Source organism: Lactuca sativa, chromosome 5 (assembly GCF_002870075.4).
Source record: "Lactuca sativa cultivar Salinas chromosome 5, Lsat_Salinas_v11, whole genome shotgun sequence".
In the NCBI taxonomy this organism is placed as follows: Eukaryota; Viridiplantae; Streptophyta; class Magnoliopsida; order Asterales; family Asteraceae; genus Lactuca; species Lactuca sativa.
In genome coordinates, this window is record NC_056627.2 from 209,379,209 (window position 1) to 209,401,293 (window position 22,085).

Below are 22,085 nucleotides of genomic sequence, written 5' to 3' on the forward strand. Positions count from 1 at the left end.
TATATATATATATATTTCGTACAAAAATGTACAAAAAGTAGTTATTAGATAGTTGTACTTTAAATACTAAAAGACATTGTGTAATTTAGTTTTTATTTTTGATATATGTATGAGGGTGTGCAATGCTTAAGATACTCAGATGTGGTTAGAGGGGGAAAGGGATAGTGGAGGGATTTTTTAATGGTACAAATATTGCTTTGGATTTTGGACGAAAAGATGTGACCTTACCTGGTAATTTTCGTCAACTAAATGAGATATTCGGTTTACAGTCAAAGAGTAAAAAGAACCATAACAGTGATGGATATAGAATTTAGACTCTTCTAATACTTGTTCGTTCAGTACCATGATGTGGTAGTAGAACCAGAACAGTAAAAAAAATACAAATAATAATAATAATAATAATACATAAATAAGTAAATAAAAAACAAACAGATGACAGGTCCACAAATATTGGATTGTTGTAACTTGTAAGTACGATTTTGGATGTTTTCTAAGACTGTTTTTATACAAGTTTATGTAAAAGAACATTAGACAAGTGGGCCCAAGCCCAATTCTTGATAGTATTAGCTTTTTAGGTGTTGTTTTTTTTCGAAGTGAAACCGTCTGAAGTCTGCGGATCACCTCTGCAGTCTTCTGCAGCAGAAGAGGTGGACCAAAGTTGGGGTGAGCGCGGTACGGTTCGGTGTGGTTATTAGCTAAAACCTCACCACTAACCGCAAATGCGGTTAATTCATTTTCAAAATCGTTTGGTGCGGTTATTTTTGCGGTGCGGTTAGGCATTTAGTTTTGTGGTGCGGTTTTGTTTTTTATGTGTTGCGGTTATTAACCGCATGGATTTAGTGCAACTATTTTATGTGGTTTTTAACCACAGTTTTAAGAGTTCAAACATATTACTTGTAATAATAAAAAAACCATAAGGTATAAGACAATTAACTTAAATCACAAACAACTCATATATTAAAAACGTCAAATCAATCATAATTAACAATAAATATCTTAAAATTGTCTAATTTCACCATTTTGCTAAGTTAAAAATAGCAAAAACTCAACACTTTTGTCTTCTAGTATTGTATTCATCTTTCATCCATGAAACTTGTCTTCTTTTTAATATTTAATATATTAATAATTAATAAAAAAAAAATTGTATATAATATATGCGCGCGGTGCGGTTTTTTTGCGGTTTTTTAAAAGGTTGTAAAAATCGCTCGACGTTCGTTAGTCGGTGGACTGGGGTTAAGGGATTAATCGGCTAAGCGGAGATTAATCGGGGGATTAATCGGAGACCATTAATTGCTAATTTGTTAAATTTTAAAAAAATAAATATGACTAATATCATATAAAAGTTCATAAATTACACTAATATCATAACAAAATAGGTTAATATGATAAATACAACGCTAATCATACCTAAAATAGTTTCTATTGAGATATGACTTCTTCAAAGTGTTAAAATTTCATCGGGTTCTACTGTTTCAGTCATTTTGTATACATGGATTAATCGCTAGGCGCTCTCTAATCGGTCAAGTAGCGCCTAAGGATTAATTGGAGATTAATCGGGAGCTAATCGAGATTTTTACAATACTGGTTTTTTAAAACTAATAACTGTACTGCACCGCAAATTTGCGGTTGTTAAAAAACAGAAAACCTCACCATCAGTTTTTATTGCGGTTGCGGTTTATCTGTTGCGGTTTTTGCGGTTAATTTTAATTGTGGTGCGGTTTTTGCTCACCCCTAGACCAAAGTACTGCAGATTGTAATGAGAAGCATGTTTGTTTTTTTTAACGTCTGCAGATATTAAAAAATTTAAAATAAAGTAGTTTAATAAACCGAAAATAGTTTTTTAATACCAAAAATTTAATAATTGTACTCTTAAAACATTGAGATAAAATTCAAACAACCAAATTAGTTTTACAATAACATTTTTAAATAAAATTCATACAACCAAAATTTAATAATTCTCGTTCCATATTTTGCATCAATTGTTCGGTAATTTCATCCCGTAATTTGGTCATATATTCATGGTTCGCTGCAGTACCATGTGTTGGAATCTCATTTTCATCATTATCAACGACTGCATTGTTATTCCGAACCGAGACATTTGGTTCATCATATCGTGCAAAATACTCATCACGTAGTCTCTCTCTTCTTATAAAATTATGAAGCGCAAAACATGCTAGGGTAATGTTTCGTTGTGTAACCAACGAGAATGGTGCCATCCTCTTCAATATAGAGAATCATTCTTCCAAGACACCAAAATCACGCTCAATGACATTCCGAAGTTTTGCGTGTGCATGGTTAAATTTTTCTTTATTCGTTAATGCACGTCTTCGATGGAAATCTCCAAGCCAATACCTCATATTACGGTACGGTGCCATAAAACCTCGAATGTTTGCATAGGCGACATCACAAAGATAATATTTATCTGTAAAAAAAAAGTCATTTAGTTTTCAAACTAAGATAAAACTATTTAAATAACCATAAATTTACCTGGTGGTGGAAGCGGGAATAGTGCATGTGGATTTGCTAATGCTTCTGATAAAATTCTAGAATCGTGTGCTATTCCTTCCCAATCGGTCACAACAAACATAAACATCATGTTGAAGTCACATATTGTCAATACATTTTGGTAACAATCGTCTTTTCCCCCACTTCTATATAAATCTCGTTTGTTTGTAGGGACAATAACATATATCAAAGTGTCATCAAGTGCACCAACTGCTCCCTTGAACACCCGTCGTAGCCTCCTATTATGTCCCAAAATATTTGGATTTGAATTAAAAGAAGTTGGTATTATAATGTCATGTACGAAAAGCAACGTTTTGTCCAATACTTCATGAAAAAACTTATGAATTGTTTGCTTTGAGTGTTGAAATCTCTGCTTGATAATCACATAACGTTGGTTATAACCGATCATCATAAAAAACATAGTCATCTTCTCCTCAATCGACACATGTTTGTTATCCTTTAACGTGTAGTTTACTCTAAAATGAGCACATAGTCGGACAAATGATTCATGGGACATGCGTAGCACTTCAAGACATTGTAGAGGATTACGGTAATAACAAATAGGTTTAGCATAATCAACAATAATACATCATGAATGAACAAAAAAACCATATAAGCAAAGATTATACAACACAATCAACAAATAAGTTTAGTATATTCAACGGTTTAAGCACAAACTTGCATATAAACATAAACTTGATCTCCATTCAAGAAATACAAGTAATAACAATTCAGTAATTAAGTTTAAAAAAAAAAAAAAAAAAAAAAAAAAAAAAAAAACCATTTCAGCAAAGACTTTAACATATTCAACAAAGATTTATGATTTCACCTTTTGAGATTAATGGTTTTAACATATAAACTTGCATATAAGTTTATGATTTCATCATATAAGTATATGATTTCAGCAAGAATTATGATTTTACCCAACATTCATAACAATTCAGTACAAAAATTCATAAACCTAAATATAAATTTGAGCAGAAAATCTGTTTAAAGAACAATTATATCATAAATCGACATTCAAAAAAGATTTTAGCAAAGATTTTTCACATCTCAGCAACAAAATCGGTACTCAAATGCATAAGAAATCATGAAGAAAAAAAAAAACTTACCTGATGTTGAAGACGATGGAAGCAAAGATCGCACGTGATGTTGAAGACGATGGCAGCAGCATGGGCGACCGGCAACGGAGGGGGGACTGCGACTGGCGACCGGCGAGGGAGGGGCAGCGGCGGCTGGAGTTGGTCTTCAACAGGATCGATGAGAAGGGTGCCGAGAAGAAGAAGGAGAACGAACGAAGAAGAAGGTGCTGGAACAGCGTTTTTGTTTAGAGCGTAGGGTGTTTTTTTTAGATGAGGTTAGAAGTGGTTAGAAGAGTCAAGCCCAATGTTGTGTGGGGAAGAGGACGGAAAGAGGTTTTTGAGCCCGAAGTCTGCAAAAAAACAAACTGTTGCGAACTTAAAAGTGATGCGTGTGTGCTGCACCACGCAACACTAAGAGGTTAGAAGAGCTTTTTTTTTAAAAAAAAAACAAACACAACCTTAGTATTTATAAGGTTTAGAAGTGTGTTGAAGAGGTAGAGATGTATCGTGTATATCCAAACCGGATTTGTAAAAAGACTGATATCCAATGGTTAAGTGTAACCTAAGTACCTAACCGGATAAATCCTAGTCACTTGTTTATAATAGGTTTAAGAAAAACGGACAGACCGTGATTTTATTGTATTTATATCTCGTTTCTTTATAACCAGTGGAAACAAAATTATATTTTTATATACCCAACAACTATTTACTTGTTTATAACTATTTTTACCCCAAAATGGCCATGTTACCCATCTAGACCTAGCGTAAATGTATGTTGAATGTATTGATTCTACCACAACGGTCAAAATAATCTTTGTTATTTTTGAATTATCACAATCTCGATTCTTCACTTCTTTATTCAATTCCGATAAAAGTCATTCGTCCATGGAAGAACAAAAATTTATATCAATGAAGATGTCATATTTGTACTTAAGAATTCTCGAGACCTAAAATTTGGGACAACTTCGATACATTTCAATTGACGACTAACGGGAAAAGGGTGGATGCAAAAGATGTAGTAAGTTTTTTCAAAAACAATCGAAACACCATTTTGAAAATTCGTAAGCAAAAGATGTAGTAAGATTTTCTAAAAAAACAATGGAAACACCATGTTTGAAAAATCATACGCACCATCCAAGGCACTTAAACAAGTCATGTACCCAACTCAAACTAATACTGGCATAACATGTTATTTCTATACAATAACGACGAACTACAAGAATCCTTCATGAAATTTGTGATCCAAGAAACGTTGTCACCCAAGCACACTTCAGCAACTCAATACTTTCGAATATTGTGAAAATGAAGCTTCAACTAAGTTAAACTTCTTTAAGTCATAATATCCTCGGACGAGTTGCAATAAAAACTTCTGAATGTTACAAAATAATAATTTTAGGTTTCGAAAATTATGAACATATTGTGTCCTTAACAATGTGACCTTTCCACATCACTCATGGGCCTCGTATCTTGCCATTACGGCTCATTTTTTAACCGGTAAATTTGGATAATAATTGTACTTGAATCACGTTTTTAACCCTACGATAATTATCGGCGGCTTAAAAACTTTAATTTAAAATAGAGCTGAGTTTTAGGTTTAATTGAAATACCACAATCTTGTCTAAAATCAAGTTACTAGTTTCAACGATATTTTTCAAAATTTATTTGAAAATAATATAATCAAGTATTGTTCACAACATATTATAATACCTCAGGGAAAAGGGGAAAAACAGGGGAATCATCTTACGGCAGTCATGATGTAAATATCACATTCGATAATATTTTAGTATAGGAATTTAGTAAATGACAACGAACTTTCTCCCTAGAATTAGAAAATTATATGGCTTTTAGTTTATTATAGCACCAAACGAATACATGCATATTGCAAAAGTTACATTTGTTGTAGGATCCTGTGAGATGATTGGCCGATGCAAAATAATAATATCTTACAAAGAAAGAGTTACAAATATGACACCAAAAAAACTCTTGGTTAGAAGAGAGCTCAGCCACTCTATATTTTTGTAAGGTGCACAAAAAATGACCTAGTTTCCTTTCTATTTATAGAAGAGAAGGGAATATTACAAACCTAAATGTGATATTCTAACCTAACTATCACTTACCATTGTAGAACATTTTAAGCTCCAACAACCCCTTCTCCCTGTAACGTCCCAAAAATAGGAGTAAAAATTTCATTTTAAAAAAGTCAAAACTATTAATTTGTTGTTCCAAAAGATGATCAGAGTCAAACTATTCTCAAAACATTAGAGTAATTTGTAAACATTCATTGAGGAATAAATCTTCAGGGGATGTGGTGCAATCAAGCTTAGCCCTTCGTTTTGAAACCTGAAGTACCTGAAAACATTTTAAACATAAATTGTAAGCACAAAGTTTAGTGAGTTCCCCAAAATACCACATGTCATACTAATTAGTGGGCCCAACCCTGGGTATATTCCAACCCAACATACAATCATGGGCCCAATCTTGGGGTATGTTTCAACCCGAACATGAAATAATGGGTCTATCAATGGGGTTTATTTCAACATGAACATGCAATAATGGGCCCAACCCTAGGGTTTATTTCAATCTAATAATACATGAAAAAGTCACAAAGACAGCTAGCATTCTACATAACACGATCCAGTGGGTCGGCATTGTTGTGTTCGACCCACAAGTACAGTGAGAAGACTCACATGAACTACTCAACAGCTACCTCAGCAACAGCGCAACCAACCCAAGCTTCCTAAAACCAAACCGAGACCAATCCTTAGTCAAATACTCAATTCTACCCAGGTTTTACCAAAAGTCAAGTCGGTCAAAAAGTTAACGGCCAAAGCTAAGGTCAAAATCGCTAACAGCAGCCCTCCACTTCATGGCCTTCATTGGCCACATCGTGGGCACAAAATGCCAAAATTGTCGATGGATCCCAGTCTCCATGTTGTGGCAGCCTAAGGCCATGCCATGGGGACTGGTCTGCACAGCTCAAACGAGCTTAATCCATTTTCTTCCGAGTTCAGGAGCTCCAAATCTCATATATAATCCTTTTGCAAGGTCTTAATGGATAAAGTTTCTAACTTTATTTATTAGGAACATCCAAACAATCAAGATGTAGACTTCAAGTCTCAAAGGGAACCAAAATGAATCTTTCTTAACTCAATCCATTAAGTCTAAGTCTTAAACCTTCATATTTGAATCAACATGATGTTTAGACGGATAAAGTTTCCAACTTTATACATAACAATGTCTCAGTCTTCCAAGATCTAAACTTTAATACACCAAAATTACCTAAAGGACCAAGATAACTTGCATAGCTATAAGGGAAGGCAAAAGATCACAACTTTCCTAGTCCGTGAGGTCCATGAAGCATTCTAAACTGGTCAAAAGATGTTGGAGTCCACTCAACTCCAAGATCACCCATAAAATGGACCAAAAGTGCCCCCCCCCCCCCCCCAAATGACAAGATCTAAATAACTAGATGGAAATATTGGAACTTCATACTTATAATAGTCCAAAAACGTAGTGTCTTTGATGGATCCAAACTTGAAGCATCATTCCTTGCCACCAAAAGATCCTTCTTTATTTTTAAAATTTATCAAAATAACATAAAAGAACATCCAAAAGAGGAGAAAGGAGAGAGGAGAAGCTTAAATCTTGAAGGTGGAGGCTAGGGTTTCTCCCAATGGGTTCTAGAGGTGATAGAGGCTGATAAAATGGCAAAAAAGTCGAAACCTTATGCTTAAATACGTTGAAACCCCAGTAAAATCATAGGTTTGGGCCTGATTGATCGACGTGTCATGGCTACGCTTCGTCGTGTTGTGGCAACTGCCACGTCGTGGGCTTTGATCCCCACTCCATGGCAATGGTCTTTCATCCAAATCCATCCAGCTTCAATGAGCCATAACTTATTCGTTTCAACTCCGTTTTTGGCGATCTTTATATCCACGGAAAGGTATTGACGATCCCCACAACCTTATCTAGTTAATTTTGACTTGAAATATACCGAACTAAAATCCTTAATTCATGAAAGAAGTCTAAAACATCACTTTTCTCATTTTACCCTTTGACACCAAAGCACAAACCAAAGGCTTAAATCACATAACCAATATTATCCACATCTAATAGGGTCTAAACCCTATTCTATTGAAGCCTAGAGCCTTTACTTGATCCATTTATTATCCACAATCCCGAATAAGAAACTTTCCGAAACAGGATGTTACAACTCTCCCCCACTTAAACTGGATTTTATCCTCGAAATCCGTCTTGGTTAGGATCTCAGAAAACAACGCCAACATCTTCCATAAGCTTCCTCTAACCACTTCAAAATCAAGGCATCTTATAAAGTAAACTTGAGATACCACTCAATAACCCACAATTTCCAACAAACAACCCAATAACTTGAAAATAGTCAACTGCAACAACTATCCTTCTCTCCCTAACTATAAGACCAAACTTCCAGAGAGAGTCATTCAAACCGGGAACTCTCAAAAATGAAACTAGAACTAACTCCATCAATAAACTCCCAAAATCGGGAGCCGTCAGTCTTAACTTTAGGAACCATACCCTAAGACTAATGATCATCCATTTGTCATACCTACCCCCAATCCCTAATTAGGAGCACCACCAAATCATGTAGAAAGAATACTCAAAACATACTGATCGTGAAATTCAACTAATCCCTAATCAGGAAACTATGCTAAAAAACCTTCAATACACACTTGACTCCTAACAAGTCATCACCAACCCATTCCTCCCATGAGCATAATGATGGTCCATCCAAGAATCTCACGTTGCATCCAAATCCCTCATTAGCTTAGGTGTACAGCCACTTGACAAGTCATTCAAGAAATTATCAATGATCCTCATGACCCAAATTTTCAGATCTAAAGCCTATCTCTGGTAATCTAGCTCCTAACAATAGCCCACAATCAAGCAGAGACCGACAAATGCAACCATTTAGCAAGAAACTTCTAAGGTACAACTAATACTCTCAACAAAAATTTACTATCCACACAATCCAAACCAGCTAGTCACTGAGTCTCCCGACTCCTAAAAATGCACTAACACCAAACCATGACAATAATACTAATGATCTGGGATCTAAGAGTCTCAATAAAATGACTGCCATGTCTCACCCATAGGAGTCATACAACCATCGATTCACGATACATCGTGACACACTCTAGCCAGCAGAATGATAAGCTTACAGTACCACGCTGATCTTGCCATCATTCCATCACTGGCCTAAAGAGTCACGACCAGCACCACAGAGGTCTAAAGGTATTTAACCATTAACCCACGAACCTGCATGAACCCAATAAACATCCCTCTCAACACAACATGATCCATACCTTCCTATAACACATAATTCATTTCACATCACAGGCTGTTACCAACGCAAAACCAAACGAAAACATGGTCTCACACAACCAGAGAATAAGGTAGGCAGTTGTACTCTTGTTCCAATTCAAATGCTATAAACCAAATAATAACCATACTAATAAATTCGGACCATGTGTTCTTTTGCTATCTTATTCATCCCATATACACCCCTCAAGGGAACCCATAACCAACCCTAGATCTATTACATTCCTTCTTTCTCACAACCTTACCCAAAGGGTGAAGTACCAGTAGATCTAACAAAATGACGAACCTCAACCTTTAACAGAAACATCCTCATGAATGACTGAAACAAGATCCCACACATTGATTGCAACAGAACAGATTCCACCGATACATAACTACCTCTTTTAATCAAAATACCAACCTTGCCGACACGACATGCCACAATATACAACATACAAAATTGATGATAAGTCGACACATCCATTGAACTTTAATTGATACAACTCAAAATTTTCAAAGAACCTTTGATATTAACGATGAACGAAATGACCAACAATCGAGATTGCATTGACAACCAATCCAATGATCCAATACACTGTTGATCAAATCCCATGAGGAACTAAACATACTAACCTTTGAAGCTGATTGACCGATCAATAATTGCCCATCCTAGACTGTAGATTGCAATCTATACAACGAGCTAACAAATCCTTCAACAATTGATACTCAACCTGAGCGACCCAAACGGGTCTTTACCTATTCATCGTCGTTCCTAAAAGGAACCACTGGCTAAACTGAGCTCCTCATCTAATAGCTTCCTGCCATGAAGGAAAATATTGCATTCCAGAACACATATATCTTATGGCAGCTTGGTTAATACCGTCGTCCTGTCCAAATCTTGAACCAAAGTCTCATATACCCAAATCGTAGATTCTTGTGACCCGTTATTCCACAACCATAAACTCAAAAAAATCGATGATCCTCCAAGCAGAATACCTAGTTCTCCCCCACTTAGGGTTCAAAACACCACCAACTAGCAATGCAAACAAACCATATCTCAAACCGGATCAATCGGGTACATACCATCCCTGAATCTTGGAATGTATAACATAACGCAAGATGATCTTCTAGATAAAGACTAAGAAACCTCAACGAGATTTTGAATCTCAGATGGAGACTTCGGAAACTTCCCAATCATAACCGCCTCTATCATCAAGAATCTCATGCAAATGAACAAGTAATAATTATGACAGTACATTCATAACACCGATTCTCTATCTAGAAACAAATGGACTACCCCATACCTCATTAACAAATCCCCAATGACCAATTCATCATGATAATTATTCAAAAATACAAAATACATCAACCTCATAGTCGGGATATCAGAGACAACAAAATTTTTCGTTCCTGATTCACTTCCTTGCTCACCTAAAACAATCAACTAGCACCCGACCTAACTATATTCAAAGAAAGCAGACCATTGATCTCATCTCAAGGCAACCATACCACAAGAATCCTCTTGTTCATTACCACATTGCCATACTTTCCCCCAAAAACCAAAACTATCTAGCCCCATGCTGGATTTACCTCCCAACTCTGAAAATCACATGTTTGCTCTCTCTTTCCTCCGAACACTGAAAGCTGGAAGAACATAACCCCCATCAAAGATAGCGACATCCTAATCCATCTGCCAAGTATTCAGCCTCCGGTTGCAATCCTCAAGTCGATCATCACAATTGCTTACTTCTTGATTCCCACAAATCAACTGGAACTTCCGCGAGAAAGTCCCTCAAGATGTCAAAATCAACTAATTCATCTAGGTCTACACCATTCAAATGCAATCTGACATGGCCACTATGTCCCAAACAATTCACTAGACCTCTCTTCAGCTTGAACAACCATAACTGATAAACCGATAAGGACAAAGATACACTACAGTGAATCATAGTGCCAAATCATACAATCTACCCTCCATCAACTCCTTAGAATCCCCGAAATCCTCATTGGTTCGAGAATGGATCATGTGCATTCAATAGTACGCACCCAATACTACCTTCAACATCTATCTGTACTTTCCTCAAGATTCATTCTGGATCCTCTAAGTAACTACTAATGTCTACAACCGACCGATCCAATCACATATACCCACTCTCAACAGATACACACTGTTAAACAGTGCAACAATTGCTCGAAGGCACCTCCTACGCTCTCTTAGGATTCCCACCTCATCCTGCCATCAGCTGATGAAGAACCCCTAGTAATATCAGCTAACTACTTCATGAATACAATTACATGCAACAAAACTAAAATAATTTTCGAATAAAAGATCCAAGCCTATAACGGTTAGGCTTAAACGAGAGTTGAAGAAATAAGGCCAAACCAGTCATTCTATAATTATTTAACCTTTGCAGCATAACATATTCATTTAATAGTTAGCTCAAATCAATATGGGTCCCACAAAGCACAAAACAAGAAGCATTAGGGCAGTAACACTCTATAGGCCACAAAACATAAAAAGGCATCCTCCAACTAACTTGCTTCTGCGAATGCTAGGAAATTCTACCAACACTGTCAAAATGCCTTATGCATGCAAATTATACACAAAACGGGATCACATAGACTGTCGAATAAATGATTCTACCCTAAGCCCACAACCAAACAAGGAACAAGAAACATTTGAAATCCATACTAGCATATAGTTCAAAAAGCTCAATTGTAACGCCCGCGTTTCAGGGCTAAGCATTTTAGATGATGTAATAGTCTAGGTCACCTATTGTAACTCGTTTTGAAGTAATAAAGATGAATTATTTGAATATTATGTGAATTATGTGAATTTATATGCTTATTACTTATTTATAAATGTGTAATATATAAAGAATAAAAATAAGCGTCAAAATTAAATTGTGAGATAAGCTCAATGCCTTTACATAAAGTTGTAGTGGTCGAAACAAGGATTTCGAGGATATAAAGAATGCCGAAATCCGAGTTATAACAAAGAAGTTATGGCTCGTCGAAGTTTTACGGCAAAACCGACACAACACCGGGAAGCGTAAATAGTGAATTTACGATAGAGGACTTTTTATCCTTATTTATCTAAACAAAATTTGTAGTATATGTTAAACTGTGAACATACAAAAAAAGAACGCACAAATTTGACTTCGTATGAGGAAGTTATGAATTTTCTAAGATTTGGCTTAGCAGTGCACGGCCCGAAACTCGAATTTTAGATCGAGCGGTTTTTGGCCTATGCAACCTAAATGAGAATTGAAGATCTCATTAATAGGAACTCAACGGTAAAAAGACAGATGAAAACAGAATCCGTATGTAGAAGTTATGAATTTTACGCGGACATTTAACAGTATAATCTCCTCGTACTGTTAAATTTAAGATCGGTTGAGAATTAGCCGACGAAGTCAAAATGAAAGTTGTAGATCTTATTTTTACCTACACGTTTATATAAAGAACGTCAAAAACGGAGGTCGTATGTGAAAGTTACGGATTTTAGAAGCCGGAAGTTTGTTGTGTGAAAATGGGTGATGTGGCACAATCTTGGCAATTGCTTTCTCCCCAAATCTTGCCACTAGATGGTGACATGTGGCACCAAGTTTAGTTATTTTTCACCCTATAAATAGAACCTCTCCCATCCTTATTTTCTTCACACCTTTCTCATTTTTTTCTTATCTTTACACTCTCTTTAGAACCTCTCTCTAGCCTCGAACCCCCCCCCCCCCCCCCCCCACCGAAAAGCCTAGGGAACCTCTCTAGCACGAGGCGGAAGCCCTGGAATGCTCGACGGCTCCGAGAAGAAGAGCTTTTTTGCTCGGGAACGCTGCTCCAAGCAAATCCCGGTTTTCTATAAAACCCGCTGTAAGTGAGCTACGCCTATGCTATTTTTAATATAGCTTTTATTTAATTATAGTAACGTTATTAGGAACTTATAATAAGTACTAGGACTATTATTATGGGTTATATAAGTATTGTTTAACGCTTATATAATATTAATAATAGCTAAACTATTAATTAGTCTCGGCGAATAATAGACTAAACTCTAGTGGTAATAATACTAGGTTTCGTCAAAGGAAATTATTTTTTAAGAAGCGAAGCGCTGTATGAGTTCGGAATCACCACCTTACCAAGTGAGTGCATGGTCTCTTTCATCTTACACATAGATATGAAGTATTTAATATAAGTTACGTGTTGTGAGTGCAAAGTTACTTTCAGCTTACACATAGATACGAAATATTTTATATAAATTACGTGTTGTGTGTGCATATTATCTGTATACTTGCTATCTATGCTGGATGAACAATATTATACATGTTTTAAATGATTTAAACTGTATATGTATTTTATATCTACAAAATGTGTTGGGTAAAACATGGGTAGATGTAATAGTTGCTGTGTGACAAAATAAAATAATGAGAGGTCTCGTTATAGATGTTATTGATGATCCAGTCATCTAGCGTAGTATAGATGACGACCACGGACTATTTTAGATAGTCCCGTGGAAAGCTAGCAGGCTCGTAACATGTAGGTGTTTATTTGAACCGTGTGTTTATTTGAACTGTGTGCTCACCAGGTGTACTCCATCCCCCACATGGTTGCCTTAAGGACATTTATTGCTGAGGAATCCCCTTAGCAGTAGTGTCCATCCCGATGATGATCCTTAGGCTAGGTCCCTTATGATAGGTGTTTAGGGACGTAATGAGAGGATAACGGGAATGGGTAATCGGGTTATTGTTGATTGATGAAATTAATAAACTTATTTATTGTGGGTTGAAAACCCTATGTGCTCACCAGGCTACCAAGCCTGACCCACTCAGTTTCTTGTATTACAGGTAGTGGCGCATGAGCATAGATGTGATGTCTTGGGATGAGAGATTAAGGGATTTTATGCCTGTAAATAAGGAAATAATGTAGTAAGGCCTATGTTGTATTGTTTATGCTTATGATATGTATCGAACATGACATCAAGAGTCTTTTTAATGAAATACATTTCTATGGAAATGCTTTTGATAAATCTTTATCATATTTTGTTTTGGGACAAATTCCGCAACACTTTTATTTAAAATGTTACTCTGATTTTCAAACAAAGCATAAACAAAACTAGTCTTTTCTGGCCGTGAAAATGGGGATGTCACATCAATCAACATGTATATACGAGCATCTCTCCTAGCATTCTATCATGCAATCCCGAGCAGATTCTTAGCCCTAATCTACCAGGCAATTCTCATATACTCATACCAAAATAATAAGGATAAAACATGTATGGGTATTTTGGGAAATGGGAAATACTTACTTAAGCTCGGCTGATTGCATGCATCGCACCTCTTTTTCTTTAAAACCTTTTTTTTAGAAAATCATTTTCTTTTTAAAGAATCTAGAAATCCTCAGTTTGAGTTTAGACACATCCGAGAGTGTGCCTGAATCCCTCAAGCCAAGGCTCTGATACTAACTTGTAACGTCCCAAAAATACCAAGTAAAATTTTCATTATAAATAAGTCAAAAATATTCATCATTGTTCCAAAAGAGGATCAGAGTCAAAGTATTCTCAAAACATCAGAGTAATCATAAACATTCAATGCGTAATAAATCTCCAGGGGATGTAGTGCGATCAAGACGGGCCTTTTCTTTTGAAACCAGAAGTACCTAAAAACATTTTAAACATAAACCATAAGAACAAAGCTTAGTGAGTTCCCTAATGAAACGTCCCAAAATTCAAGACCAAAAATTTCTTTTTAATAAAACATTACTTTATGCAAAGACATCATTCCAAAACATAATATGAGTATAAGTTTTCAAAACACATGTTTATTATCAGAGTACACATTCCCAGGCTGACTAATCTATGGTGTGTGCCATGCGATCACCCCGAGCTCCTCCCTCCGCTACCGGAAGTACCTGAAAACAAAACTGAAAACCGTAAGCACGAAGCTTAGTGAGTTCCCCACCTTACCACATACCATGCAAAACCACATACTGAACATACTGGGCCACGCCCGCTATCCTGGGCCTCGCCCTCTACCTCGGGCCTCGCCCGCTACAGCGGCCCCGCCGCTCCAGGCCCCGCCTGGCTTCGAGCCCCGCTCGGATACAGATCTGTTTCACTTAGGCCTCGCTTGTCACAGGGCCTCGCCCACTAACATATAATAGCACATAAACATATCACATAACATCACATAAGCTAACATATACTAACAGCTCTTGCTCTAAGGCCTCGCCTATCTCTGGGCCCCGCCCGTGTCCTGCTACTGATGAGTCATGGAACCTCGTCCATACTCCTGCTGACAGTGAGATACGGGCCCAACCCACACTCACTCCTTTCCTAAATTGGCCCTCGCCCCTGGACTGCTGCTACTGAGATGTGGAACACCATCCACACTCTGCTATTGGTGAGATACGGGACCTCGCCCACCCTCACCTCCCTACCAGGCACATACAAGTATCACACTGACAATAAGTATAAACTATCGCATAAACCATTCCTTGGGCACCCGCCCTCTATCATTGGACCTCGTCCGGCTATCATACTAGCATACTGTGCCTAGGGCTAACCCCCGGGTCTTCTACTCATAACTACATGGGCAGGCATTGTGGCCGTGCACCCATTCATACAAAGGGAAACTCACCTGATACTGCTGAACTGCTGCTGCTAACCCTTTGACCGCTACCTGACCACTGACTCCGACTGCTGCTCCACTAGCTCCCCGAGCTACCAATATCAATACCACACTTAGTCTAACTGACCCCCGGCAGTCAACAAAGTCAACTCTGGTCCAAGTCAAAGTCCTGGTCAAAGTCAACCTTCCAGGTCAACCCTACTCGCCGAGTCCACTTACTAACTCGCCGAGTTCTTATACTCAAAGTCCTTCCAATCGCGACTTGACTCGCCGAGTCAGCCCCTGACTCGCCGAGTCTACTGATTCCCGAATCCTATCCTGTCTCACTCACTGAGTCCTGGCTCGACTCACTGACTCGAGTCGTAACTCGAAGGGTTTGGGACCACTCGACCTGACTCGTCGAGTCTAAGAACAGACTCGCCGAGTACAAGACAATCTTCATCCAACTCGCCAAGTTGTTCATCCAACTCGCCGAGTTCATGCCCAACTTCATCCGACTCGACAAGCTGTTCATCCCACTCTTCGAGTTCCTCCTCATCTTCATCGTACTCGTCAAGTCCACTCAAAGGACTCGTTGAGTCCATTCAGATCTCCAAACATGCAGAGGGCTTTTGAGTCATGCAAGGAATCCAAACCATAGATCCATACATCCAAAGCTCAATCCCTACGTAAAGTTGCAAGCTTTACGTATAACTAAAGAGATCTAGGCTCAAAACATACTAGGGTTTGGTTTAAGGACAAAAGGGCTTCACCAACTACTCATCTCCTGATGCTTTATGACATATTGGACCATCCCAACAATAGATCTGAAGTGGCAACAACACATCTAAGCCCCTAACCCGATTTGGATCTCAAACAACCATAAAACCCCCAAATCTCATGACAAAATAGGTCTAGATGCAAAGAAGGGAAAATGGCAGCTTAATACCTCCAAGATGAACACAAATTGAAGTAGATCTCGAGCACACACCTCTCCTTTGAAGCAGCCTTCTTGATCTTCAAGTCCCTTCCCAAAGTTCCTTCCTTTCAAAGCTATTTCTCTCAAAGATGGAAGCTCACACGAAAATAGGGTTTACAGGTCCTCTGGAATGATATGGGGGCTGAGGGAGGGACATAACACCCTTTATATAGGATACAACTCCCGGAATTAGGGTTTTCCTCGCACAGACCAGACTCGTCGAGTCACCTTGGCCGACTCGTCGAGTCGATCACTAACTCCTCGACCCGGATCCCGCTCTGACTCGCCGAGTTCCTCCTTGGACTCGCCGAGTCGTCCCTTAACATTAAGGTTTTCTTTCCTTTCTTGGCCTTAAAAACTTGGGTGTTACAACTCTCCCCCACTTAAACTAAACTTCGTCCTCGAAGTTTGCCATGGCCCACCGCCTGCGATCTGCCTCCAATACCCCACCAATTAATCCAACACCAGTTGCCTACCTTCGCTGGTCTTCCTCCTGGTTACTCTGACTAGCATCAATCCTTGCGGATAATCATCTCGGGTCAACCCTAACCCTGAACATTCTGGAAACACAACTTACTCAACCGACAATCCTTCTGGTACTTTCCGAGTACCGCAACTGAACCTATAGGGGTTCACCCCTTCTTTCCTCACGCAATTCCCTTGCCTTCCCAAGGCGATGCTCCAAAACAACTATCTCCTCAGTCACTGTGAAGATCCTATCTTCACCAATCCCTTATTCCCGCTAAATCAAGTACGGGTCATTACCGCCAGTAACCACTGACACTCCTATCTTGTCATAACTTGGTGTCGAGCACCCCTCGACTCAACTAACTGAATTCCACCATAACCCGCCTTCCCGCACTACTACTGACTGTATATTCCTGCCATTCCTAACCTGCCTTCCGGATGAACTGAGACCACTCTGCTCCCTACCAACCTATCAATATCTGGATTACCGGCTCCCACCGGTAGCTAGTCCCAACACCATCACTGGTCACTCTCAGCGACTTCCAAAGAAACCTCGACCACCTATAACTACTCAAACAATTCTGCCATTCAGGCACCACAAACCTGGGATCCCCGATCCCCTAACTTGACACTAAGGTCCCTACCAGGTCCCACCTGTGCTGCTAAAACTCACGGGCCTCGCCCACGGGTCCCACCCAACAATATTACTGAGCAACCCTGCTCCGAAGTCTCATCTACACTGCTAATCTCATACGGGCCTCGCCCACGGGTCTCACCCAACTATATCCTGGAGCGGCCTCTCCCAAGGTCTCACCTCGCTAGAGCTATACAGGCAACTCCCTATCATTCTCAACCACTACCCATCCTGATCCCCATCTGATCACTAGGAAATAAGGGCCTCGCCCCAACTCCGCTAACGAAGCGACTAAGGAATGCTACGGCTTACCCATAGCCTTACATCACCATCCATTGCTGACCGCTAGTGAATGCTACGGCTGCCCCGCAGTCTTACAACACTTCCACCACTGACTGCTAATACGAAGGCACCCATGTGCCTTTAGCTCTCCAGATCCTCATTCTGACTCCCTCGAGTCCTACGGGCGATCCACAACCTGAATTCCCAAGCACGCATTAGCTGGTGGGGAGTCCCCAAACTCCCAACCCTGAATCCTCAAACCATCAAACGCTGAACTACTTCTTCTCCATCACGGAGGTCACGCACTCAATCTGGGTCTGCGTGCTCCTCCCCTAGCTTGCTCGAAGGATTCTCCCCCACTTCGATCCTGCTTACCCCTTACTGCTCAAAACTCAAAAGAGAACCCGATCTTTGTTACCATTCCATAATCCATCTACGGAGGAACACAAGCCAGCCATAGCTAGGGATTTCACCAATCCATCTCTATCACTGAACCACTCCGAACTAACAAGACGCACCAAATCCCTTCCACTCATGCTACAGCTATTGCTTCCTTTGAAACCTTCTTCAATAGAGCACATCCCCTGCAACGTCCGGCGATGCTCGCGTCTTCAAGGTCGTCATCTGAAAAGCTCTGCTCCCTGCTGCAGGTGCCTCTACCCGGCCCTGATGGCCATCCGCGATCCTCAAGGTTGCAGGGGCGGGGGCCATCACCCGTCCTGCCGAAGACAAACTAGGGCACCGGGCCTTCTTGTGGCCCCGCTGGTTGCAATGAAAACATATCAAGTCTGATCCCTGCGTGGCGGTAACAGTACAATCCCTGCTGAAATGACCAGTCCGACTGCACTTGAAACAGCGAGACTCACCACCGCTACCACTCCTGCACGCGCCCCCGTGCGCCCTGCCACACTTTCTGCACCGACTGCGGTCCTGATGATCCCTCGATCTCGAATCCGATCCCTTGGGCCTTTTGCCCGAACCCACAGCTACCTGAACCTCATCCGACTTCCTCTTCCGGATTTGCTCCAAATCAATTTCCCTTTCTCTAGCCCGAGAAATCATATCTTCCAGCGTCTTACAGCTGGATTTGCTCACGAACTCCCTGATGTCATCCCTCAACATCTCATGGTACCGAGCCTTCTTCATCTCCTCATCCGCGACATACTGCGGTACAAGGAGGGCCCTCTCCCTGAACTTGGCGGTGATCTCCGCCACAGTCTCAGTAGTCTGCGTCAAATCCTGAAACTCTCGTGCCAGCTGCTGCACCTCAATAATCGGCGAAAACTCTGCCCTGAACCTGGCCGAGAAATCGCTCCAAGTCATCGCGTCCAACGCGGCATCATCCCCCAAAGCATGACCAATCTCCTCCCACCAATCCCTCGCTCTGTCCTTCAAAAGACAGGAGGCGAGTCTAACCTTGTCCCCCTCGGGACACTTGCTCGTACGAAAAGCATTGGCAACATCAGCCAACCATCTGCTGCTAGCAATGGGGTCCCTAGCCCCATGATAATCTGGCGCCCCGCAGGCCCTAAACTCTCAAAATGTCAAGGTACACGCTCCCAGCAAAGCCATCATCTCGGTACGGAAGGCTCCCAGCCTCTCATCCAAAATCTCCAGTATACCCTCCTTGACCGTGCCAAAGATCACAGGAGTTTGATCTAGCATACTGCGCGCAACCTCGGCGGATATCAACTCCCTCATTCGCTCCTCGAGCTGCTCGGCCCCTGAACCCGACTCTGATCCCTCTCCGGCGCCTGATCTGCTCGCTGGTCTCTCTCGCAACGTCACCATGCTGAAACATATAACACAACCACTATCAGAATACTCATCACTGATGCGAGACCACCCATACCCTACTAGGTTCCCGGTCTTGTCTCGGCCTTTCCCGAATCGAGTACGGATCTTCTGCTTTCAGTAGTACGGGCCCATACTACCTTCCACATCTATCCGTACTTTCCTCAGGAATTGCTTCGACTCCACCAGGTCCCTTATCCACTAATACTGCTCCCAGCACTACCTCATCCAAGGCTTACCCTATGGAAACCTCTTACTCAACTCAAACCAGTCCTCAGCTGCTGAAGGTCTCCTTGGGATGCCAATTAGCCATCACCTGGATACTGTCACATGTGACGAGACTCAGATAATCCTTCAAGTAAAAGACTCGTTCCTACAACGGTTGGACTCAGACAAGAGCTGCGCAATAGGACCAAATCCAACACTCTGAGATTACTCAACCCTGATCACATGTGGCATGTCGTATCCACCTAATGGCTAACTCCCATCGCTCAGAGTCCCACAATGCACGAAGCAAGCAGCATTCGGACAAGGGAAAATCTAACCATAACATACTCAAGCAATCATATTCACATAGCAAGAATCTGAACTAGCATGCAACACAACTCATAAACTCAGGTATAACCTAAACAGGCTATCCTACTACTGTATAAACAACACTATCATGTAGCTCAAAAGCACAAATAACAGGCACATAAGGCATCATCCCTAGATCCTTAGTCCTATTCTAACATGTTGTTCTATCAACTGCTAATCATAACATAAACTTGTATGGGTATTTTGGGGTACTTACTTGAGCTCGGATGATTGCATGCACCACACCCCTTTTTCTCTTTTCAAAATTCTTCTCTTTCTGGATTGTTTTTGCTTTTCTAAAACTATTTTTCGTTCTCAAAATTCTTTTTACAAAACTGTCTTTTCACTTTTGAAAACTTTTTATCCGACCCCTCAGTTTGAGTTCAGGCACACCCGAGAGTATGCCCGAATCCCTCAAACCAAGGCTCTGATACCAACTTGAAACGTCCCAAAATTCAAGACCAAAAATTTCTTTTAAATAAAACATTACTTTAAGCAAAGACATCATTCCAAAACATAATCTGAGTATAAGTTTTCAAAACACATGTTTATTATCAGAGTACACATTCCCAGGCTGACTAATCTATCGTGTGTGTCATGCGATCACCCCGAGCTCCTCCCTCCGCTACCGGAAGTACCTGAAAACAAAACTGAAAACCGTAAGCACGAAGCATAGTGAGTTCCCCACATTACCACATACCATGCAAAACCACATACTGCACACACTGGGCCACGCCCGCTATCCTGGGCCTAGCCCCCTACCTCGGTCCTCGCCCGCTACAGCGGCCCCGCCGCTCCAGGCCCCGCCTGGCTTCGAGCCCCACTTGGATACAGATCTGTTTCACTTAGGCCTCGCCTGTCACAGGGCCTCGCCCACTAACATATAATAGCACATAAACATATTACATAACATCACATAAGCTAACATATACTAACAGCTCTTGCTCTATGGCCTCGCCTATCTCTGGGCCCCGCCCGTGTCGTGCTACTGATGAGTCATGGAACCTCATCCACACTCCTGCTGATAGTGAGATACGGGCCCAGCCCACCCTCACTCCTTTCCTAACTTGGGCCTCGCCCCTGGACTGCTGCTACTGAGATGTGGAACACCATCCACACTCTACTATTGGTGAGATACGGGACCTCGCCCACCCTCACCTCCCTACCAGGCCAATACAAGTATCACACAGACAACAAGTATAAACTATCGCATAAACCATTCCTTGGGCACCCGCCCTCTATCATTGGACCTCGTCCGGATATCATACTAGCATACCGTGCCTAGGGCTAACCCCCGAGTCTTCTACTCATAACTACATGGGCCGGCATTGTGGCCGTGGACCCATTCATACAAAGGGAACCTCACCTGATACTGGTGAACTGCTGCTGCTAACCCTTTGACCGCTACCTGACCACTGACTCCGACTGCTGCTCCACTAGCTCCCCGAGCTACCAATATCAATACCACACTTAGTCTAACTGACCCCCGGCAGTCAACAAAGTCAACTCTGGTCCAAGTCAAAGTCCTGGTCAAAGTCAACCTTCCAGGTCAACCCTACTCGCCGAGTCCACTTACTGACTCGCCGAGTTCTTATACTCAAAGTCCTTCCAATCGCGACTTGACTCGCCGAGTCAGCCCCTGACTCGCCGAGTCTACTGATTCCCGAATCCTGTCCTGTCTCACTCACTGAGTCCTAGCTCGACTCGCTGACTCGAGTCGTAACTCGAAGGGTTTGGGACCCCTCGACCTGACTCGTCGAGTCTAAGAACAGACTCGCCGAGTACAAGACAATCTTCATCCAACTCGCCAAGTTGTTCATCCAACT

The 22,085-nt window shown here is 40.8% G+C and overlaps 1 protein-coding gene across 1 annotated transcript; it reads right to left on the reverse strand.

Moving 5' to 3' along the window:
• Window positions 1-2,234: 2,234 nt before the first annotated feature.
• On the reverse strand, window positions 2,235-3,022 carry LOC111906154 (uncharacterized). The gene is made up of 2 exons (XM_023901887.1): window positions 2,488-3,022; window positions 2,235-2,422 (listed from the first exon to the last, which is right to left on the reverse strand). Exons 1-2 carry the CDS (start codon window positions 3,020-3,022, stop codon window positions 2,235-2,237), a joined length of 723 nt encoding a protein of 240 aa, XP_023757655.1.
• Between the last annotated feature and the right edge of the window lie 19,063 nt (window positions 3,023-22,085).

What these genes read in the sequence shown, in the direction of transcription:
- LOC111906154 (XM_023901887.1), bottom strand. Translation starts at nt 3,022, where the DNA reads ATGTCCCATGAATCATTTGTCCGACTATGTGCTCATTTTAGAGTAAAC. An exon ending in ATTCCCGCTTCCACCACCAG is followed by an intron (nt 2,423 to 2,487) that starts GTAAATTTATGG and finishes TTTTTTTTACAG; the next exon opens with ATAAATATTATCTTTGTGAT.